Source organism: Malus sylvestris, chromosome 3, assembly GCF_916048215.2.
Source record: "Malus sylvestris chromosome 3, drMalSylv7.2, whole genome shotgun sequence".
In the NCBI taxonomy this organism is placed as follows: Eukaryota; Viridiplantae; Streptophyta; class Magnoliopsida; order Rosales; family Rosaceae; genus Malus; species Malus sylvestris.
The window spans coordinates 25409618-25428406 of record NC_062262.1 but is presented as its reverse complement, the minus strand read 5'-3'; the positions used below and the strand labels follow the sequence as shown (position 1 = coordinate 25428406).

The window sequence follows — 18789 nt, the reverse complement described above, 5'->3', positions numbered from 1 at the left end:
ATATCATCGTTCGTCAAGAGTTATATCTATAGAGAATCACAATCCTCGGAACAACATGAATTCGCAAAATTATTTGTGTAAACATGAATTTAGCTTATATGCTCTTCCATGGTGGTTTTAATGTTCTTTCTGTTTGGTTTACCCCCTTCCCCTTGTCATTAACTAAATAGTTTATATCGACTTTGTGCTTGGCTTGATACGCAAAAAATTTAATTTTTCTTGATAGTTTGATAATCCACGCAGGAGATTTGTTGCTCAAATGATTTAGAGCGCTTACCCTTGCACCTGAAATGTGTGTTAAAAAACTTGGGCCACTTAATTCTACGGTATTTCTTTTTATTTGTGAGTGAGAAGTCAATTCTCGCCAAAGATGGATTTTTTTATTAACAAAAAATACAAAAACATGCATCTGCACAGAAATCCACATTGGGATCCATAACTTAGGCTTCAATTTTTTATTTTTGTTTTAAAATAAAAATATCCCCATTAACTTTTCTTCACATTTTCATGAGGAAAAATGATTGAAACATGTAATGTGTTTACGTATATTTGAGAGACCACTGATTTAGCCAGTCTCCACGCAGTGAAAGTAAAAAGAGGGAGGTGAAATAGATAAAAGGATTTGACTGAAAAAAGTGACATGAAATCTCATAGATTGGAGCTTCAGTATCATTACATGGCAAAATGCACAAGAGACTGAGAAAAATACAAACTGAATTAAAAGAAAAGCTTTCTCGGAGATGGTTTTGATGAAATGGTGGAGGGTGAGGATGAGGACTTTAGGGGAAGGGGAATCCCTCTGTTTTCTTGACCCCCTGCAACCTTGTCAAGCAGCTTTGCTGCCTTGGGGTCTGTTAGTAGTGTCTTCTGAAATGACTGCGAAAAGCCTGTTGCAATAATAGTCACATGAAGCTCTCCGTTGTAGCGATCATCCACAACAGCCCCAAATATTATGTTAGCAGAAGGATCTGCCAAACTCGTCACGACCTGAAAATTTACAATAGTTTGCAGACTTCATTAGGCCAAGGAAAGGAGCAAAGAAAAAAGGGCTACCAGCACCAACCACAAGCAATAATTTACGACTTCCCCCTCATCTTCGAAAATGAAAATGTAGAGGTAGGAGATTTGATTCCCACTATGGGGAATGTATGATGTAAATCCTGAGGAGCTGGTTTGAGCTCACTAAAGTTACTTTTTCCCTCGTTCCATACAACTGAAGAGACCACTTTTCAATATAGTCAATGTTCTCATTAGATTAATATGGAAGCAGAAAATTTTCAGGGTCCCGTTCTTCCTTCAAGATTAAAGCATAAAACCCCGTAATGTTACCTGAGACACTCTGTTGACTTCCTGCAGGGTTATGTCCTTTCCACCTGTGATATTATACACAACGCCAGTAGCTGATTGAATTGAAGATCCAATCAGAGGAGCCAAAGTCGCCTGTTCAGCTGCTTCTTCTGCACGGTTTTTGCTGGAGGAAACACCTACTCCGAGCATTGCAGTTCCTGAGTTTTTCATGACTGCCTTTACATCTGCAAAATCCACATTCACCAGTCCGGGTATCTACATATAAAGGAAACAGCACTTTCATCTGCCTGAGATTATCAGAAAAGATATTGCGGTACTATAATTTGATTCAGTAGAAAGAGCTGAAAATTAGATTATTCTGAGAAATGGATTAGTTTCAGCATCTTGGTCCTTCTGTATTCGCAAATTATCATGTACTTCACCAATGATAACCTAATTTACAATAGTGCAAGGCTATAAATCAAAATAGCTCTCAATATTTGAACTCTTATATGTTTCAGCATCTCAAGATAGTACTTACTGTAATTATGTCAGAAATTCCTTGCACTCCCTGACGCAAAACATCATCAGCAAGAAGGAAGGCATCTTGTAGGGGTGTCTGCTCATCAGCAATATCAAGGAGGCGATCGTTTGGTATCACTATTAGAGTGTCAACATTTTTCTGCAACTTTTCAATGGCCTCGAATGCCTGGAAGAAGCCAATGAATGTATGTAAGATTACTCCCAATCCACATACTGCTCATACGAAAACTCAATGATAACCGAATAAATTTTAGTTTTACTTTAGTTATGTAAACTAATAAATTTTCAATTATGGTTCAGAGCTGGGGAACTCGGAAATTATTTAGTTGGACCTAGGGCTCACCACCAGCAACAGAAAGTACTAGGGTCACCTCCATTTCGGTTAATTTTAAATTGGTCAAGATGTTATGATGATCTTTCAAGTTTTTTCATATGCTATGTCCTAAATAATGACTTTAGCCAATGTAAAATGCGGTCTCATAAAGCAGTATTACAGAAGACAACATTCCAAACCACGTAACAGTTAACTAACAAGATGTGAACGCTAAGTAGTAACTAATAAGCTCATGGTATCATTCAATTGTCTAAGCATACTTGGGAAGGAAACATTTGTTTTTATATTAATTCAGGAAAAGTGTATAAAACAATTATCGAACAGAGATCCATTTATGCAGCTACAAAAAATCAAGATATAAATGAGGACCAAATTGACACCTGCCTGCAAAGATCTTTTACGCCCTTCAAAGCTGAAAGGGTAGGTAACCACACCAACAGTCAAATAACCCGCCTCCTTGGATATCTGTGCAACAATGGGGGCAGCACCGGACCCAGTTCCTCCACCCATCCCAGCTGTTACAAAGACAAGATCTGAGCCCTTTAGAGCATTTGAAATAGCCTCTTTTGATTCCTCAGCCGCTTGCTCCCCCAAAAGCGGATTCCCACCGGTACCTGCAACTCTATCAAATCCATTAAAATCATAGGCCTCATAGAGAACATAACAAGTCCTCATCGGTGATACCATTAACCCCAACATTTATAGGTGTAAATACTTAATGTGATACTACACTATAGTATATAAATACATACATCATGCACCGATATACATGTACACAGACAACACAAAACTATGGAGATTTTCCCAGATCGAAAAGAGGGTGCCTGACCTAGTCCACGAGTCAAAAGCTCCCCAATTTGAAGCGGGTACTCAGCAGCAGACTGCAAGAGCGCCTGAGCATCCGTGTTTATGGCGTAGAAATCAACACCCTAATGTCAACAGAAGCAGCACACTTTCAGTAACCAATTAATTGCAAGTAATTGTCAAAGCATTGCTAGTAATACATTCAGAAAAATTCCTTTTTTAAGTGTAAATCGCCAATTTTCAACGGCTTACTAAAGTTCGTCTACTCAGTAAAATCAATCCAGTACCAGCAACAAGTAAAGAAATTTAAATTTTCAAGTTTTTAGCAACTAAAATTACAATTGGCTTTGCAAAGTAAACACAATTACAACACATTGAAAAAGACCCAAGAAAAAATATACATGTTAATGAACATATTTATGCAGATTTACACCTGGGATTCAAATAAAAAACCCAATTACACTCTCAGTTACACAAACATAGAGAGAGAGAGAGAACCCACATGTAAACCGCTGCCAATCATGCGATTAACGGCATTGTTGCCACCTCCGCCGACCCCAACGACCTTAATCTTGGCCGATTCCGTGGGCGCAAAGGAACAGCTCACGACCCCAAAACGGTAACGCTTCCATGGGCTACTTCTCTTGCCGCTCAGAGGAATGCATGTTCCGAGGGAAGGCAGTGCCTTATGGTGGTGAAATGCTGTGGCAATTGAGGACGACGTCGTCGAGATTAGGTCGTTCGGGTTTGTCCATGAAGCCATCATCGTTTTTCCGTTTGCTTCTCAGTGTCTCACCGTCTCACAGATTTACACAAATGGGGGTTGGGGTTTTTAGGGTTTTACAAAATTAGAAAGTGATCCACTAATAGTTGAATCCACCACACTTAATATTTATTGTTAAAATGACTTATAATAAGAAAACTAATGAAAATGATTTGAAAATTTTGAGTTTTAACGATAAAGACAAAATAAAGGGTAAATTGAATAGTACTAAGTTTGACTTTTTAGTATAAAAATATGTTTTTTCGTTAAAGTGAACAGTACCGCGGGTTTTTCGTTAAAACTTCCATAATAAAATGACTATTTAAACCTTAAAAAGTAAAAAAAATCAATTATTTTCTTACTACGCCCCAAATCATTTAAAAAGATCCTAACCACCCGTAAATTATATATAATTTTATATGAACTTGCACTCACAATGTCTTGTGATTATGTTTTTTTTTTTTTTTATATATAAAAAATGTTAAAGGATTTTGCAACATAAGAGATGAAGTACTCTAAAATATTCATATCTTCTTTGAGATAGTGTAGTATTGTTTTTTTATGTTTGCTAAAAAAATTTATGCATGTTTGCTGTTTATTTTTTAGGATGGTTTGTAGTGCAATTTTGCAGAACAGAGAATCTGCATGGACACAACAATAGCATAATCAACTAGCCTTTCATGATTTTTTATTTCAGAAAAGCCAGCAAAGTAGTCATTTATGAGTTTAAAATCAAATTCACATCTAAAGCCTAATTCCTTTAGGCCATCTCTAACCGAAGGGTCCAGAGGGCCAGAAGGCCGAAAATAGCCCTAAAACCGTCTCCAACCGAGGGCTAGGCCAGAGGGCTCTGGAATCTGGGAGGGCCCCACGGGATCATAGAGGGCTGGAGGGCTGGAGGGTTGGAGGGCTGGCTGCTTTCGGCCAGCCAGCCAGCCCCGGGCTGGCTATTTTTGTTTTTAATGTTTTCCTATTGCTGTCGGTTATAACCGACAACATTAAAGAATAATTTTTTAATACTGTCGGTTATAATCGACAGTAATAGTTATTCAAAAGCAAAATTTTTATTTTTAATTACTATTAGTGTCGGTTATAACCGACACTAATAGTTTGAATTTTTTTTAATATAATGGCTAGTAGCCGTTGTATTAACTTTTTTTTTTTTATGAATTTAAACTTCTTTTTTTCCCTTTTTTTTCCTTTTCATATGAATCAAATTTTGTTTCAATTCTATTTTACAAAATTTGTTTCAATTTTTTTTCCTATAACTTCTATTTTACAAAATTTGTTTCATATTTTTTTTTAAATTCCATTTTTTTCCTATAACTTTTATTTCACAAAATTTGTTTCAATTTTTTTTTAAATTCTATTTTTTTCCTATAACTTCTATTTTACAAAATTTGATTCATATTTTTTTTTCATATAACTTCTATTTTACAAAATTTGTTTCATATTTTTTTAAATTCCATTTTTTTTCCTATAACTTCTATTTCACAAAATTTGTTTCATATTTTTTTTCAATTCTATTTTTTTCCTATAACTTCCTAAGCTATTTATACAACATTAAATTAAATTAAGTAACATGAAACAACATTAAACAATATGAAACAACATTAAATAACATTAACCAACATACAAATTATACAACATAAAAAAACATTTAACAACATGAAACTTAAACAACATTTTTAAAAACATTTAACAACATAAAACTTAAAAGCCTACTCCATAATTTATTATTTAAAAACTTGAATTGAAAGAGATTGAATTGCAAGAGATTGAATTGAAATAGATTGAATTTAAAGTTATGTGGATTATAGCCCAATATCCACCCTATTTATAGCAAAAAAAAAAATTCAAATCCAACGGCTAGCTAACGTCAGCTACCAACGGCTAGCTGACATCATGTTGACGTCACTTAGCCGTTAGATTTGAATTTAAATTGTAGTTTTTAAATAATAAATTATGTTTGGCCCTATGGCCATTTGGCCCTCGGTTGGAAACGGTTTTTTATGACAGGGCTAAAACGAGCCCTCTGGCCCTTTGGCCCTCGGTTGGAGACGGAGGCCAATATGGCCCTGTATTGTTCATTAAAATATTAATATCTTGAGGAATCTTGGAGGGCCAAAGGGCTAAAACGAGCCCTCTGGCCAGCCCTCGGTTAGAGATGGCCTTAAATTGACAAAAACCTTGAAGCAGCAGAACCATGCACACTTGTTTGTGTGCTAAAGGCAAAGGGTTTAAATTTATTTTTTGGATAAGATGAAGACTTAAGGTAGATTTTGGTGTGGGGTGTATGAAATGTGTGGGGTGTGAGGGTAGTCTTGGTTAGTAAGTGGGCTGTATTAACATTTTTTTTTTAGTTTAAAACGTAAATATGAGGTGTTTTAGTATATGGGGTGTATTGATTAATATGTGAGGTGCTACTAAAACAACCCAAACAAATTTAAATCACATTAAAAAAAAAATAAAACTAAAAGCATGCCATTATAATGATGGGTTCTTTTATTGGAGTCAAAGATAAAAGAATCTCAACTAAAAAAAGAATCCAGAACTGAACTTGCTCTAACTTATTCCATTTACTTCGCATTTATCCGATTTTGAATATCTTGACATTGAAAAATGAATGAGGGTACATATAACATTTAATATGAGGTAATGTAGAGCAACAATGCCAAACGAATTCGACGTTTACACTCCAACATTTAAATACAAATCCAACACCAGAAGATACTAAAAATAATCAATTCGACTAAAACTTGATGTTCTCTGGAGACAATCCATCATCCAAGCGCCAGGTAACCAAATGAGGCGATATATGCTTTTCAAAACGCAACTTCACTCTCCTTCATTTAGAATAGGGACTATGAGTGGTTTCATTTGTGCAAGATATACAATTGCCCACCTAACAAAGCCAAAGATTACACAAATATGATGTCAGTTGATTAAAAGGGTAGAAAATTAAATAACTGAATGCAATCTCTCAAGCTACACAGTACGCCAAAAGGAAAAATTGATTGATATCATCGAGGAATCTTCATCCCATGAGAATTACACAGAGAAATCATATCAAAGTTCAGAAAATGTAAACTCAACGGGCACCAATTCATCTAGTCTTTACATCTTTATAGCAAGGCAGGAGTGCAAGAAGGTTGACTCAAATAGGCATTAACTTATCATGCACAACGGGTCGATCACAAACTCTTCCTAAGCTATCACTGCACCACATTACCGTCACCATTTTGCAGTCAACCTAACCAAGGAATAAAGGAGGGGTTTTTTTGTTCATTTCACTCGGAAAGATGATAGGCAGCACAAGTACACTACCATGATGGGACACGTTGTCACTAGTTTGGGTGGATTGGCTGTTGCAATGAGTGAATGAATAAACAGGCTAAGTTCTAAAGCCCCTCTAAGGAGGATTTTCTGTCTGAGGCATCCAATCAATGAGCTACACAACAATATTCTCATTTACCCCCCAATCCAGACGACTTAGTGCAGAATTTATGTTGACAACAAAATGGAAATAACTCTCTCGTCGAGCATAACTGGTTGTTCTGGATCTAGAGTCTGGACCAAAAATCTTACGTCTCTCTAACTACTGAATTATCAAAAACCTTGCTACTGATGACGAAGAAATATATATACGATAATATGTTACAGAAGAACTTACATCATCCAACAACAGATCGTTGCTGTAATAACCAATGTTAGATGGAACCTGCGTAAGAATATAGCATTCAGTGTTTTGCTCAAACAAGCATGATTTTATATCAAAAGAAACTGCAAGGAATTTTCTCAAACCACTCTTTATTTTAAATGACGGCATCATATTCGTAAGCAGGCAAAACATAAAGACTCAATTAAACTGTGAAAGGCAAATATTAAGCTATTTTTTTCGCAAAGCAATAGTAAAGACTACTTATCCTTATAAATGCTATCATTTTAAACAACATTGGATAACAAAGAACTAACAATCCGAGGCCAAGGGTCGTGAAGGCCCACACGTCAGTGGCTTAACTCTAAAGATGATCCCAGGTGGAATGAAGTTTATGAGTCACATTTACACATGAACCGGTTAGTTCCATGACTGAAAGTCTTAGTAAACACATATAAACCATTGAGACTAGACTAAATTAGCAAACAACCAACTAAACAAATTTAACCAGTTTTCATACAAGTTCGCCAGCATCAAAAAGCTTGGATCTTTGCATTACGAGATGTGCATAGCTCTCCAACATCAGATATCAAAATGAATGGGCAGTGACATAACCAATTAACTTGTAGAATAGTACTTGTAAGCAAATTTACATGAGTAAAAATTGCTTAGCTCCCAAATACAAAACATTCCTTAGGATCTGTGTGATCATATATATACCCAATAAATTCAGCGGCTAGATACATTTTGGTAAACAAAGGAAAAAAAAAAAGACCCAATATTTTAAGGGATATAGAGAGCAAAAAAGTGAAATTGGATGATGGGGAAACTTACAAATTAGCAGAGGGTCCTCTGTTGCAGCAAATTCTGGTACATAAGGACGCAATAATCCCAATCACAATGAAAATTAGGGTCGTAACTAAGAACCCCATGTTGGATTTCTCTTCGATCTTGATCCCCACAACCACAAAAGTTCAATTTCTGCAATACAAGATTGAAAAAACAAGGAATTCGAACGTGATTTAGGGTTTAATAATTGTAAAGGTTAATTTAGATAAACAGGAAAAAAATAAAGGGCAATGATTCAGCTTGAAAAAAGAGAATGGAAACCTACCGGCTGTTTGGCTACCGAGAAAATGTGGAAAAATAAATCAACGGATAGAAAATATTGGGATCTTAAAGTCGATTTTGATGAATTGGGAACGCTGTCAGGAGGAAAACGAACACGGACCTTGAGACCCAAAAGAAAAAACACAAAAAAAGAACTCGGAGGTTTAAGCCCAAATATAACTCGGCCTAAAAAGTAGTCCATTTTTAAATGGGCTTTGTGAACCCTCCGTGCTCCCAAGTTTTTTGTTTTTATGTCAAATCGCCCCAAGCCCTTTATTTGAAGATTGAATTTGTAAACAAAATTTTGTAAACTAAATGATATAAAAGTTGATGATTAGATTATTACTTAAGTGTTGATTAACGTGCTTATTTCTTATTGGTGACACATCATTTAATTTGCAAATTTAGTCTACCTAGCATTTTCCCTTCTAATTTATATTCAACTTAAAATTTAAATGTGATATTTTGTACTCAATTATTGTTAAAGACAAGATGTAAATAATTTCGAAACTAAATTTATCAACACACTCTACATCCAATAACGAAAACCCTCACCTAGACGTAACCTCATTTCTTACATGCTTCTCCTATGTTCTACTATGGCTAAATCCTCACCTCACCTCGCCCACTACCTCCTTCTACAATAATAAAACCGTAAGGCACTTTCATAGAGAAACATAAGCTCTATTTGACGAAAGGATGGCGACCAATTTAGAGCAACATAGCAGTAGATGCTAACACAAAACAGTAAAGAGGACATGGATGATCTGCTACTGCTCGAAATTAAGTTACACACCATGTTCTGACGAACAAAAATTTCCATGATGCAATTGACCGAGGATTGGCTTGAATTACTTAAGGGCCGTTTGTTAACCATTTTGTTTCCGTTTTTAGTTTTTGGTTTTCAACTTTCACTTTTTTCAAAATTGAAATCTTGTTTAGTTACTATTTTAAGTTTTCAGTTTAAAAATGAAACCTGAAAACTTGTGTTTTCAGTTGAGTTTTTATTTTTTTTAAACTGAAAATTAAAAAATAACTACCAGACAAAGTTTCCAAACAACCTTTTAAGTTAATATTTGGATTTTTAATACTTGTGAACACTTTTAAATGCAGGGCAACTGGCATGATGCATTCCGCTATGCCATCCTTCAATTAAACAAGTTGTGAGATTTTGTCGGAATGAATTTGTAGTAGTTTGAAATGGTGGAAATTAGTTTTTATTACAGGATTTCTTACCCGTTAAGTTTAGGATTTATTGCTTATTGAGGATTATGATGTGGCTTATATTTAATTGACAAGGGAAAGAGAGGGCACGATAGAGAGAGAGTGGAGAGAGTGGAATTTGGCCCCATTATTCTAAATTTCAACTAGAAAATAGTTTATGTCTAAGATTCTAATCTTCCATAGGGGTGATAGCCTCCTGAAAGTCAGAAACCTCTATCTTGGTACTCTTTGGTTCATCACTTGCATAAAGTTTGATTCAAACTTCTTACGATGAGAATGATATTCAGCTACAACCTTTTGGAGAGCACGGCAAACACAAGACCAATGGTCCTTTGAACCACAACGGTATCACATGTTTGCATTCATGGTTTCATGTGTTTTGCCCTTATTCTTGAAGTTTGGGGCCTTGAGAGCGAGTTTAGGGTGCTTTTGAGCTCAATTTCCTCCCTCAGATGGGCCTTGGTTCTATTGACCCTGACGAGGTGGCTTTTGGTCGCCCCTACCACGCCTATGTTGGCGTTTTGGGAGTTGGTTTGTGTTGTAATGTACTTCAGGCATAGCAATCGCCCCAGTAGGTTGAGCTTGATGATTTTTCATCAACGGCTATTTCTGCTTTTTAGCGAGAAGTAAAACAGAGATCAAATTCGAAAACTTAGTAAACTTCTGAGACCTATATTGTTGCAGTAGGGCAATATTGGTCGTAGAGAAGGTCGAATAGGTATTCTCTAAGAGATCATCTTCAGTCAAGTTCTCGTTGCAGAACTTGAGAAACGACCAGATTAACTTTAGAATTATATTCATTCACAGACTTAAAGTCTTGGAAATGCAAATGTTGCCAGTCATGTCTTTCTTCAGGCAATAAGATGTCCTTTTGGTGATCAAAGCGATCAACCAAAGCGACCCAAAGTGCTCGTGGATCTTCCTCAACAAGGTACTCAGTTTGCAATGCATCATGAATGTGTCTTCAGATGAAGATCATGGTAGTGGCTTTCTTAGCTTCACCAACAGAGTTGTCCATCTTATCTTTAATGGTGGGACACAAATTCTTTGCGGTGAGGTGGAGCTTCACATCTTGGACCTACTTGAGGTAGTTTCTTGCAGATACCTCTAAAACGGTGAAGTCGTGTAACAGCCCGTCCCTAAAAATTATGAATTTATAATTTTAATAAGTGAGTTTACAAAAATGCCCTTCGAGGTAAAGTGTTGACTTTTATTGACTGTCTTGTCGTGTCATGTAAGGTTCGTTTTCTTGGCGTATTATCGTAGTACTCGCCGTTATGAACGCATGGGTGCAAATGGAGCGCAATTTGGAGTTATAACGAATGAGATATTAATGTTTAAAGTTGAGGGCAAAATTGTAAATTAATATTTTCTAGAAAATTCCAAATTTCTGGAGCCAAATTTGGAAGGCCACGTGTGTTGCCCAGATTTAAAGAAAGATGAAATGGGTAGTGGAGATGGTGTATAAAGGAGGGAAATGAGGGAGGAACCAGCGAGTGGGGAGATGAGAGAGAAGAGGGTGACCAATGGGTGAGGAGAGAAAGGACAGAAATGAGAGAAGGGGAAAAACGGAGGAACCGATCAGGTTCCTTTTCGACCTGTGACCCGGGTTGTAATCGATGGGTTCTTCGGTGAATTTCACCATTTTTCCATCGAATTGGGCTGATTCATCACTCCCAATCATCAATTCTACTTCTCCTCTACCATTTCCATTTCAAATTTGAGAGGATTGGGTTGGGAATTGGGGGGTTTTGTACCTGTGGGTGCCGTGAGACCCGTGGCCGAAATCCATCAAATCTGAAACGTTTCCATTCAATCACTGCCACCTAAACACCCATCAAGAGGTCAAGAACAAAGCCCAATCAGTGGTTGGAGTGTCGGAGTTGATTTGAGGACGAATCAAGAACCACCCAAAACTAGGGTTTCCGGCGGATTTTTGTGAAATTGGAGCTTTTCCCAGAAAAATTGGCCTTGGTCGTAGCTATGAAAGTTGCTCTACTCACTGAGATATTCATTTCTATGAAATTTGGTAATTTTTGGAAATAGTTGAATTTTCCAGCAAATCAGGGCGGCCGACCGCCACCTGCGGTGCGTGGGCCGAGGTATCCCATGACCTTCCTAGGTTAAGTTTGCTTACCTTGATACCATTTGTGAGGTCCGATTAATGAATTTCCGTCATTTGGACCTAGTTTCATTAAGGTCCGCCACCCGATTATTATAGTAGTTGACGATTTGACCGTTGGATCATCGCTAAACTTTGATACGTTGTAGTACATAATATTTGAGAATTTTAGAAACTTTCGGATTGGGAATCCGATGTACGGATCTTCCTGAATAAGATATGTAAGTTAAGTATTTTATTGACAAGAATTCTGAGATATGGTTTGATAATTGTTTTAAGCGCTGATCGTTCGTGATGCCTCGATGTTTGTACTAGGGAGTTGTAGCCCAGACTCCAGGTGAGTGGGCTTTTGGCTTTCAATATATGTATATATGCTTTACGTTTTTCCCAGAAAGATTGATTTAAATGATTTTGTGTTTTATATGTCATGTCAAATGCTTTATATTTTGGTATATGCTTTTAGTAGTTGTGTATGTTATTGTTTGACGTTGCGGACACTTAGGTAAGTTCCAGGTGAGTATATGTATTGATGATTGTGAGTTGCATTATGATGGTTATACATAGAGGCACTTAGAGCTCATAAACCTGCACCTCGGTGTTAGTGCTCCCGCATGTGGCCAGGGCACAGTCCTTCATGTGATGTTTACCTTCCACTCCGTACGCTCACCTTGGATCCAAGTTTGGTGCATAGTCCTATCGTACAGACCTTTATAGGTGGTTCCGATTCGTAGGTGACCTACGATTATTCGCATAGTCTTCGCGTGATTGTAGCACTTAAGCATACTTATTACACCTAGTCCTGTCGTATAGACCACATTAGGTGGTTCCGACTTGTGTGCAGGAATTGGTTAATGAGCTATAGGTTCAGCCGTACAGGTCATGTTAGGTGACTTCGACTGACATATTATTTTACATTGATTTATTTCACCTGGCTTACATATTTCCTTGTTGAAATGCTATGACATGGCATACTTGGTTTTTACTGCCTTTGTGCATTGTTTTTATGTATATATGTAGTATTATTTTTTGGAAAATTATACGGGTTTTACGGTGATGAGTTATTATTTTTGGAAAGAGAAATAGATTTTTGAAAAGCCTTGTTTTTGCTCACTCACGTTTTCTTGTTTTGCGCCCCTCTAGGTTCTAGTAGCAAAGTTTCTATACCGATGAGGATTCTTGGCATATCCCAATACAGGTGGCTTCCTACAATGGTATAATCCTTATCTTACCCTACTGTACTTTACTTATGCTCTGACATCGCGTGTGAAATGGGTCCATACCCGCTCACCGCGCACTCATGTACTTAGGCACCTTTAGGTTTAAATTTATTCACATTTTCCACATCACTACACTTTATGGCTTCCTCAACTTCTAGGTGTTGGCCAGCACAGCTTGATTCGGAGTCCTAGTGAACATTCCGGGTCGGGGTGTGTCAAGTCGAGTTTGTTCAAATTCGACATCTTCCTATCACAAAATAAATGGACAAGATGTGGTTAGTGTAATGGAGAAAAAAAAAATCAATCCATTCACATAGGAGTAGAACATACAGGTTCTAATAGACATGTATTGGTTTAAATTTACATGAAAAAAACTCTGGGTTTTCATGGGTGATGTTTTTAAGGAAAACTTCAGGTTTTCACACAAGAGATGTTTCTAGAAATAATTATGAACTTCAGGTTCATATGATCCTACAAACAAACACAAACATATATATATATATATCCACTAATTAATAAAACACTTATTGTCAACCAAAATCTTATGAAATTACCAGTTTAACCCTCTAATTAAAACAGAACATAAATAAGAAATATCGGGCAGAAATGTAATTTCACACAACCAAATTTTACTTTTTTTTTCAAAGCCTCACCTACATGTAATCCTAACATATCTCTAATTTAAAAATAAATAAATAAAAAGACTTCACAGCCCAACATACTCTATCACTCATTTCCTCTCTCTTTCTATTTTAAAAACAAAAATAAAAAATTTTCTCACACACTTTGTATGTATCCATATGCTAGTATATATAGAGAGAAAATATGCAACAAGAAAATATGCAAATAGATCTTCAGGTCAAGAATTATAATTGAATTAATTATTTGGACTTTAGGCCAAAATTAAAGTGTTGGTGAAAAATTATAAAACCCATAAGGCCTAAAAAAATAGGCATTTAGACTCGAGGCCCAAAATGATGGGCCAAAGCCCACGGGTGGGCTGAGCAAATTAATACCATGAGATCCAAGCCCAAAATTGGGCTGGAGTATGCACAGGTTGATCAGGCCCCAAAAGAATGAGCAAATTAATACCGTGAGATCCAGACCCAAAATTGGGCTAGAGTATACACGGGTTGATCAAGCCCCAAAAGAATTGGGCTACGAGCCCATTAGTAGCAAATGGGCTGCATGAATTGGCCTAAAAAAATAAGGGGCCCATATGGGCACTGATCAGGTGTGGCAAAGAGCAGGCTGAGGCTGTAAGCCCACTCAGAGGTGTGTTCCGGTGCTTCACAGTGCAGTGCAACGATGTTCCAACTTCGGGCTGGAATCCGGTGCGACACAGACATATATACACCAGCGACATGCGAGGATCTAGTGCGACACGAGCATGGAGACTTTGTAACACTTGGGTTGGTGTCATGCTTGGGCCGCTGCAAGTGAGCCCAAAAGAGAAAAAAAAAAAATTCTCATGCCGAGTAGAAACTAAGGCCCAACTAGGCTCGGGTTTCAGCCAAAGAACACCCTAGCTTCGCAAGGTGTGGTCACCGAGGACGAAGGTTGGCGCAGATGCTTTAGGTGGTCGTGTTCTAGTCAAAATAACTCGGAACAAGTCATAATTTTGACATGTAACCTGGATGGTGTGACGGAGAAGATCTCGACGTCCAACAACCAGGAAAAATCCTAGGATTCGAATATGGGTTTTTGAAATCTAGGGAGATTCATATGAATCTCGGCCAAAAATAAGGTCAGCGAAGACTACAAGTTGTTGAGGATGGCAGCCGTGGTGGTTGGGCATGCCTGTAAGCCATATGTGTAATGCCTTGAAGGGTGTCAGGGGTTTTGGGTTGGGTTCCAAGGGCTTTGAGCTTCGAGCTTTGACTGTGATGGGTTTGGGTTCGATTTTCAAATTCAATTAATTCAATGCATATTTAATCAAATAATTTAATGCATGGACACATATAGGATGCAATTCATGGCAATATCAATTCACATAAACAATTATGGATATAATGCATACATAATTTATGTAGAATCTAAAATTTGAAAAAATGTAAAGTTGGGTCATGCATTATGGTGAATGTTCATACTACCAGGGCTGCAAAAAATATCAAGATAAAAATCGTTGTTTTGAAAGAACTTGATTGTGTGATGATATTGATGAAATGGTTTGATGCAGAAAACTTCCACGTCAGATTCCTAAGCACAGCGATAGGAACGTGTTGATAACGTGTAGTGGCCTATATTTAACTAACAAGGGAGATAGAGGGCACAACAGAGAGATAATGGATGACACACCCCGATCAGAGTCAAGGCATGCTGGTCGTCACCCAAAGGTGACGTAACCAAATAAAAATGTGAAGCATGCAAAATAAGGGTAAATTTAAACCAAAACTAACAATTAATTATTCTAAAGTGGCGAGTACGTAGTAGTGGGAAGAACCCATAAAGCATAAATGTTCAGAGCATAGATGACATAAGTAGTGCAGTCGAAACTAGTTAAGTACTTAATACACAATCGAGAAAAATCCCTTCATTATTTATGGATATGTCAGAACTACCGGATATTCCTCGTATGCCACAGAATAAATCAGCTAACTAGGACCTGGATGGGCAAAAAACAGAAGGGTGAGTGGGCAAAAACAAAGATTTGTAAAACACATTTATTAAAAGAACATACTAACCTCTCGCCGTAAAACATGTATAGTTTCTAGAAAATCATACTACGTATAAGTATGAAATCAAATGCAAATCAACAGTAAATCCAGAAGTATGCCAAATCATAATATCTCAACAGTAGTATAATAAAATCAGGTGCTCATCAATCTATGTTGACACACGAGTTCATGCAGAGGATTTTTGACATGAACATGACTGGGTGTAATCATAATATACGCTATAGTGCTACAATTACTTGAAGACTGGTGCTATTCGCGGTCACATACGAGTCGAAGTTGCCTATTGCAACCTGTACGACAAGACTGGCACCTACTTGGATCCAAGGCTAGCATGCGGTGCAGATGTGAACATACACGTGAAAGACTAGCCCTGGCCTTGGGTAAGTGACACGTCCCGACCCAGATATTCCCCGAATACCCGGATAGGCACGTGTTGGCGGACACCTGAGGGTGACAAAAGGCAATTATTGAATACAAGAGTAATGATTAGGAGGAAATATTCATGAATAATCATTAGAATCTAAAAGTACTAAACAAAGTTTAAGGAAATATCTAGAGTGCACAAAACACGTTCGAAGTCAAGATCACAAAAGGAAAGATCATTACAAGATATCACAAAGTGGGTGATAGATTGCTACTGGTAGGGGAATGCCTCGTATATCTTGTCGTAATCCTCGTTTCTATGACCTGAATGGGGGCGCAAAACAAAGGTGAGTGGACCAAATTCATATATATAATACTAATAAAACAGTTATCAAGATACTAAACCCCACAGTTTATATAAAGAAAACTATTAGCATAATAAGTGATGGATTTATCGAAAACCCTAGCATGCCAAAAATATCTCAAAAGTCATCATGGAAAATAAAAATATCAAACATCTCACAGATCGTCTTATCGCGTGATGTACTACTAGTAAGATCACTGAAATAAATATATCTTCTGGCCCTATGCCAGCACCGTGGTCTCTGCGCCCGTAGCCAGAGATTACCAACTCCCGGCCTAATACCTGCTCTGTGTCCCTCAGCCTGTAGCTAAGGATTATTTCTCTCGGCCTATCTGCCAACACTAGATCCTCGCCCCAGGCGGCATAGTGTCCACTAGGTACGCATAAATAGTTACGCCTCTAAAAAATAACCACTTCATAGTATAAAGTCATCCATCATCCATATATAAAGTTGGGTTTCTAAAACATGTTCTAGCATCCTATCGTCATCCATTAGATAGTCTACCAGTTCATGGTTTTTATAAAAAATACAATATTTTAAAATATAGCTCAATATAGGCCAACAATTAATTCTTCACCAAAAAAGAGACGATAAACAATATATTTCATAAACATGCTTAACATAAAAATCAGTTCATAACTCGTAAGGCATGCATTTCATTTATGCAAATAAACTATAAATTATGCAAATTTTACAGTAGAGTTGTGCGGATAAGGATTAAAAATTTCCTCACTAGCAACTTCACCTAAGCACAAAAAGGTAATAAATAAATAAAAGGATTTTCTAAAGGATTTGGGCTTGTACTAAAGAAAATAAAGGATTTTGGTTGAATGGTTAAAGCCTAATGGGTTTAGGTAAAGGGTTTTGGTTTTGGATAGGTTTAGGAATAAAAAGTGGTGGTGGTTTGGGCTTGAGCCTAAACCCACATAACACCACACACACCAGCACACACATACACATGCATAGCACACACATACATACACATACACACACACACACACACACACATACACACTTGCACAACACACACACACACACACGGGCATAACACCCACACACGTACACATGGACACACACTCACACAACAGACACACGCACAACATGTGCATGGCCCAAAACACATACACACACACTCCATGCACATGCACGATCCAAAACATACACACATAACCTACACACATGCGTGACCCATGCAGGGCACGGCCCACAGGCCAAATAACCAAATAAAAGATATAAGAAACTGGGCTAGGCTAAGGCCCGTGTGTGATTTGAGAAGGCTTGATGGCCTGAGTGGCTTAGTTGCAGTCGGGGAAGAACACCAGAGCTATTATAGCTCCGGTCGACGGCAAATGTGAAACTAAACATTCAAACCAAGTACCAAATTGAAGAGAGAAGATAGCTGAAATGATGGGAACAAAATTATACCACTTAAAGTCTCAACTGTGGTTGAGAATGGCAAGGTGGATCTCGGAACTCATTGGGTTTTCTCGTCGGGTTCTGGAAAACAAAAATATAATGCATGCACAGATTAGAACCTTCATTTGAACTGAGAATAACTCAACAAAATAGAAATAGAGTAGTGAGTCTCGCCTGAGTTGTAGTTTCAGAGGTTTGAAGCTCTCGGCTTCAATGGCAGAACACACAGAGGTGTTCTAACGACGTATGCAGGGTTATAGTTGTGTTCCTTAAGTTCCAAGGATTCCAGATATGAGGTTAAACTATTGGGTTTAATTTGTTTTTTGAAGAGGAAAGAAACAAGAGCTCTCGGAGCTCTAGAGTGCTTGAGGGTTCCCGTGAGAGAGATAGAGAGATGTATGAGAGGGAGGTGTTCAAGAAGAGAGGGAAGAGAAGAGCTAAGAAACTGCCACTTGGCAGTTTATGAGGAATAAGGAGTCTACATCAAGGGTTAGGATTAAAAGAGATAAAATATTAAATTGATAGATTTAAAATAATGTTCTAGGGGAAAAATAGAAATAAAATGGAAATATGGGGGTGGTTGTAATAGTAAGCACTAACACCGAGTGTAGCAATGTATGATGAGCAGGTAAAATGCATATGAACGTGCCATGACAGTATATAAATCATAACCATAAATTAACATTTCTAAAATTAAATAAAACATGGCATGATAGGCATAAATCAATCCAAAAGCATATGTGGAAACTATAAAGTTTATATATATATACACGAAAACAAATGCCAACTCACTGATATGTTGATGGATCGTAGCCTCTTAGCCTCGCTTGTCCTCGTTCCTCCTCGGGGTAATTATCCCATATATGTGAAACAACTAATAATAATTAATTAATAAGGACATATAT

At 37.3% G+C, this 18789-nt stretch overlaps 2 protein-coding genes across 2 annotated transcripts; both read right to left on the bottom strand.

Annotated features, from left to right (window-relative positions):
- Positions 1-621: 621 nt before the first annotated feature.
- Positions 622-3820, bottom strand: LOC126614469 (cell division protein FtsZ homolog 1, chloroplastic-like). Its single transcript, XM_050282143.1, has 6 exons — positions 3471-3820; positions 2994-3093; positions 2549-2778; positions 1829-1996; positions 1330-1563; positions 622-987 (listed from the first exon to the last, which is right to left on the bottom strand). The coding sequence occupies exons 1-6, from the start codon at positions 3732-3734 to the stop codon at positions 718-720; spliced, it is 1266 nt and encodes a 421-aa protein (XP_050138100.1). The 5' UTR covers positions 3735-3820; the 3' UTR covers positions 622-717.
- A 2471-nt stretch (positions 3821-6291) lies between these two features.
- On the bottom strand, positions 6292-8640 carry LOC126614465 (V-type proton ATPase subunit e1). Its single transcript, XM_050282142.1, has 4 exons — positions 8504-8640; positions 8224-8370; positions 7405-7452; positions 6292-6636 (listed from the first exon to the last, which is right to left on the bottom strand). Exons 2-4 carry the CDS (start codon positions 8319-8321, stop codon positions 6570-6572), a joined length of 213 nt encoding a protein of 70 aa, XP_050138099.1. The 5' UTR covers positions 8322-8370; positions 8504-8640; the 3' UTR covers positions 6292-6569.
- Between the last annotated feature and the right edge of the window lie 10149 nt (positions 8641-18789).

Coding starts and splice junctions, on each gene's coding strand:
- LOC126614465 (XM_050282142.1), bottom strand. CDS start 8,321: ATGGGGTTCTTAGTTACGACCCTAATTTTCATTGTGATTGGGATTATT. Junction 7,453..8,223: donor AGAGGACCCTCTGCTAATTT/GTAAGTTTCCCC, acceptor ATTCTTACGCAG/GTTCCATCTAACATTGGTTA. Junction 6,637..7,404: donor ACGATCTGTTGTTGGATGAT/GTAAGTTCTTCT, acceptor TGGCTTTGTTAG/GTGGGCAATTGTATATCTTG.
- LOC126614469 (XM_050282143.1), bottom strand. CDS start 3,734: ATGATGGCTTCATGGACAAACCCGAACGACCTAATCTCGACGACGTCG. Junction 2,779..2,993: donor GCTTTTGACTCGTGGACTAG/GTCAGGCACCCT, acceptor ATAGAGTTGCAG/GTACCGGTGGGAATCCGCTT. Junction 1,564..1,828: donor GAATTTCTGACATAATTACA/GTAAGTACTATC, acceptor CTTTATATGTAG/ATACCCGGACTGGTGAATGT.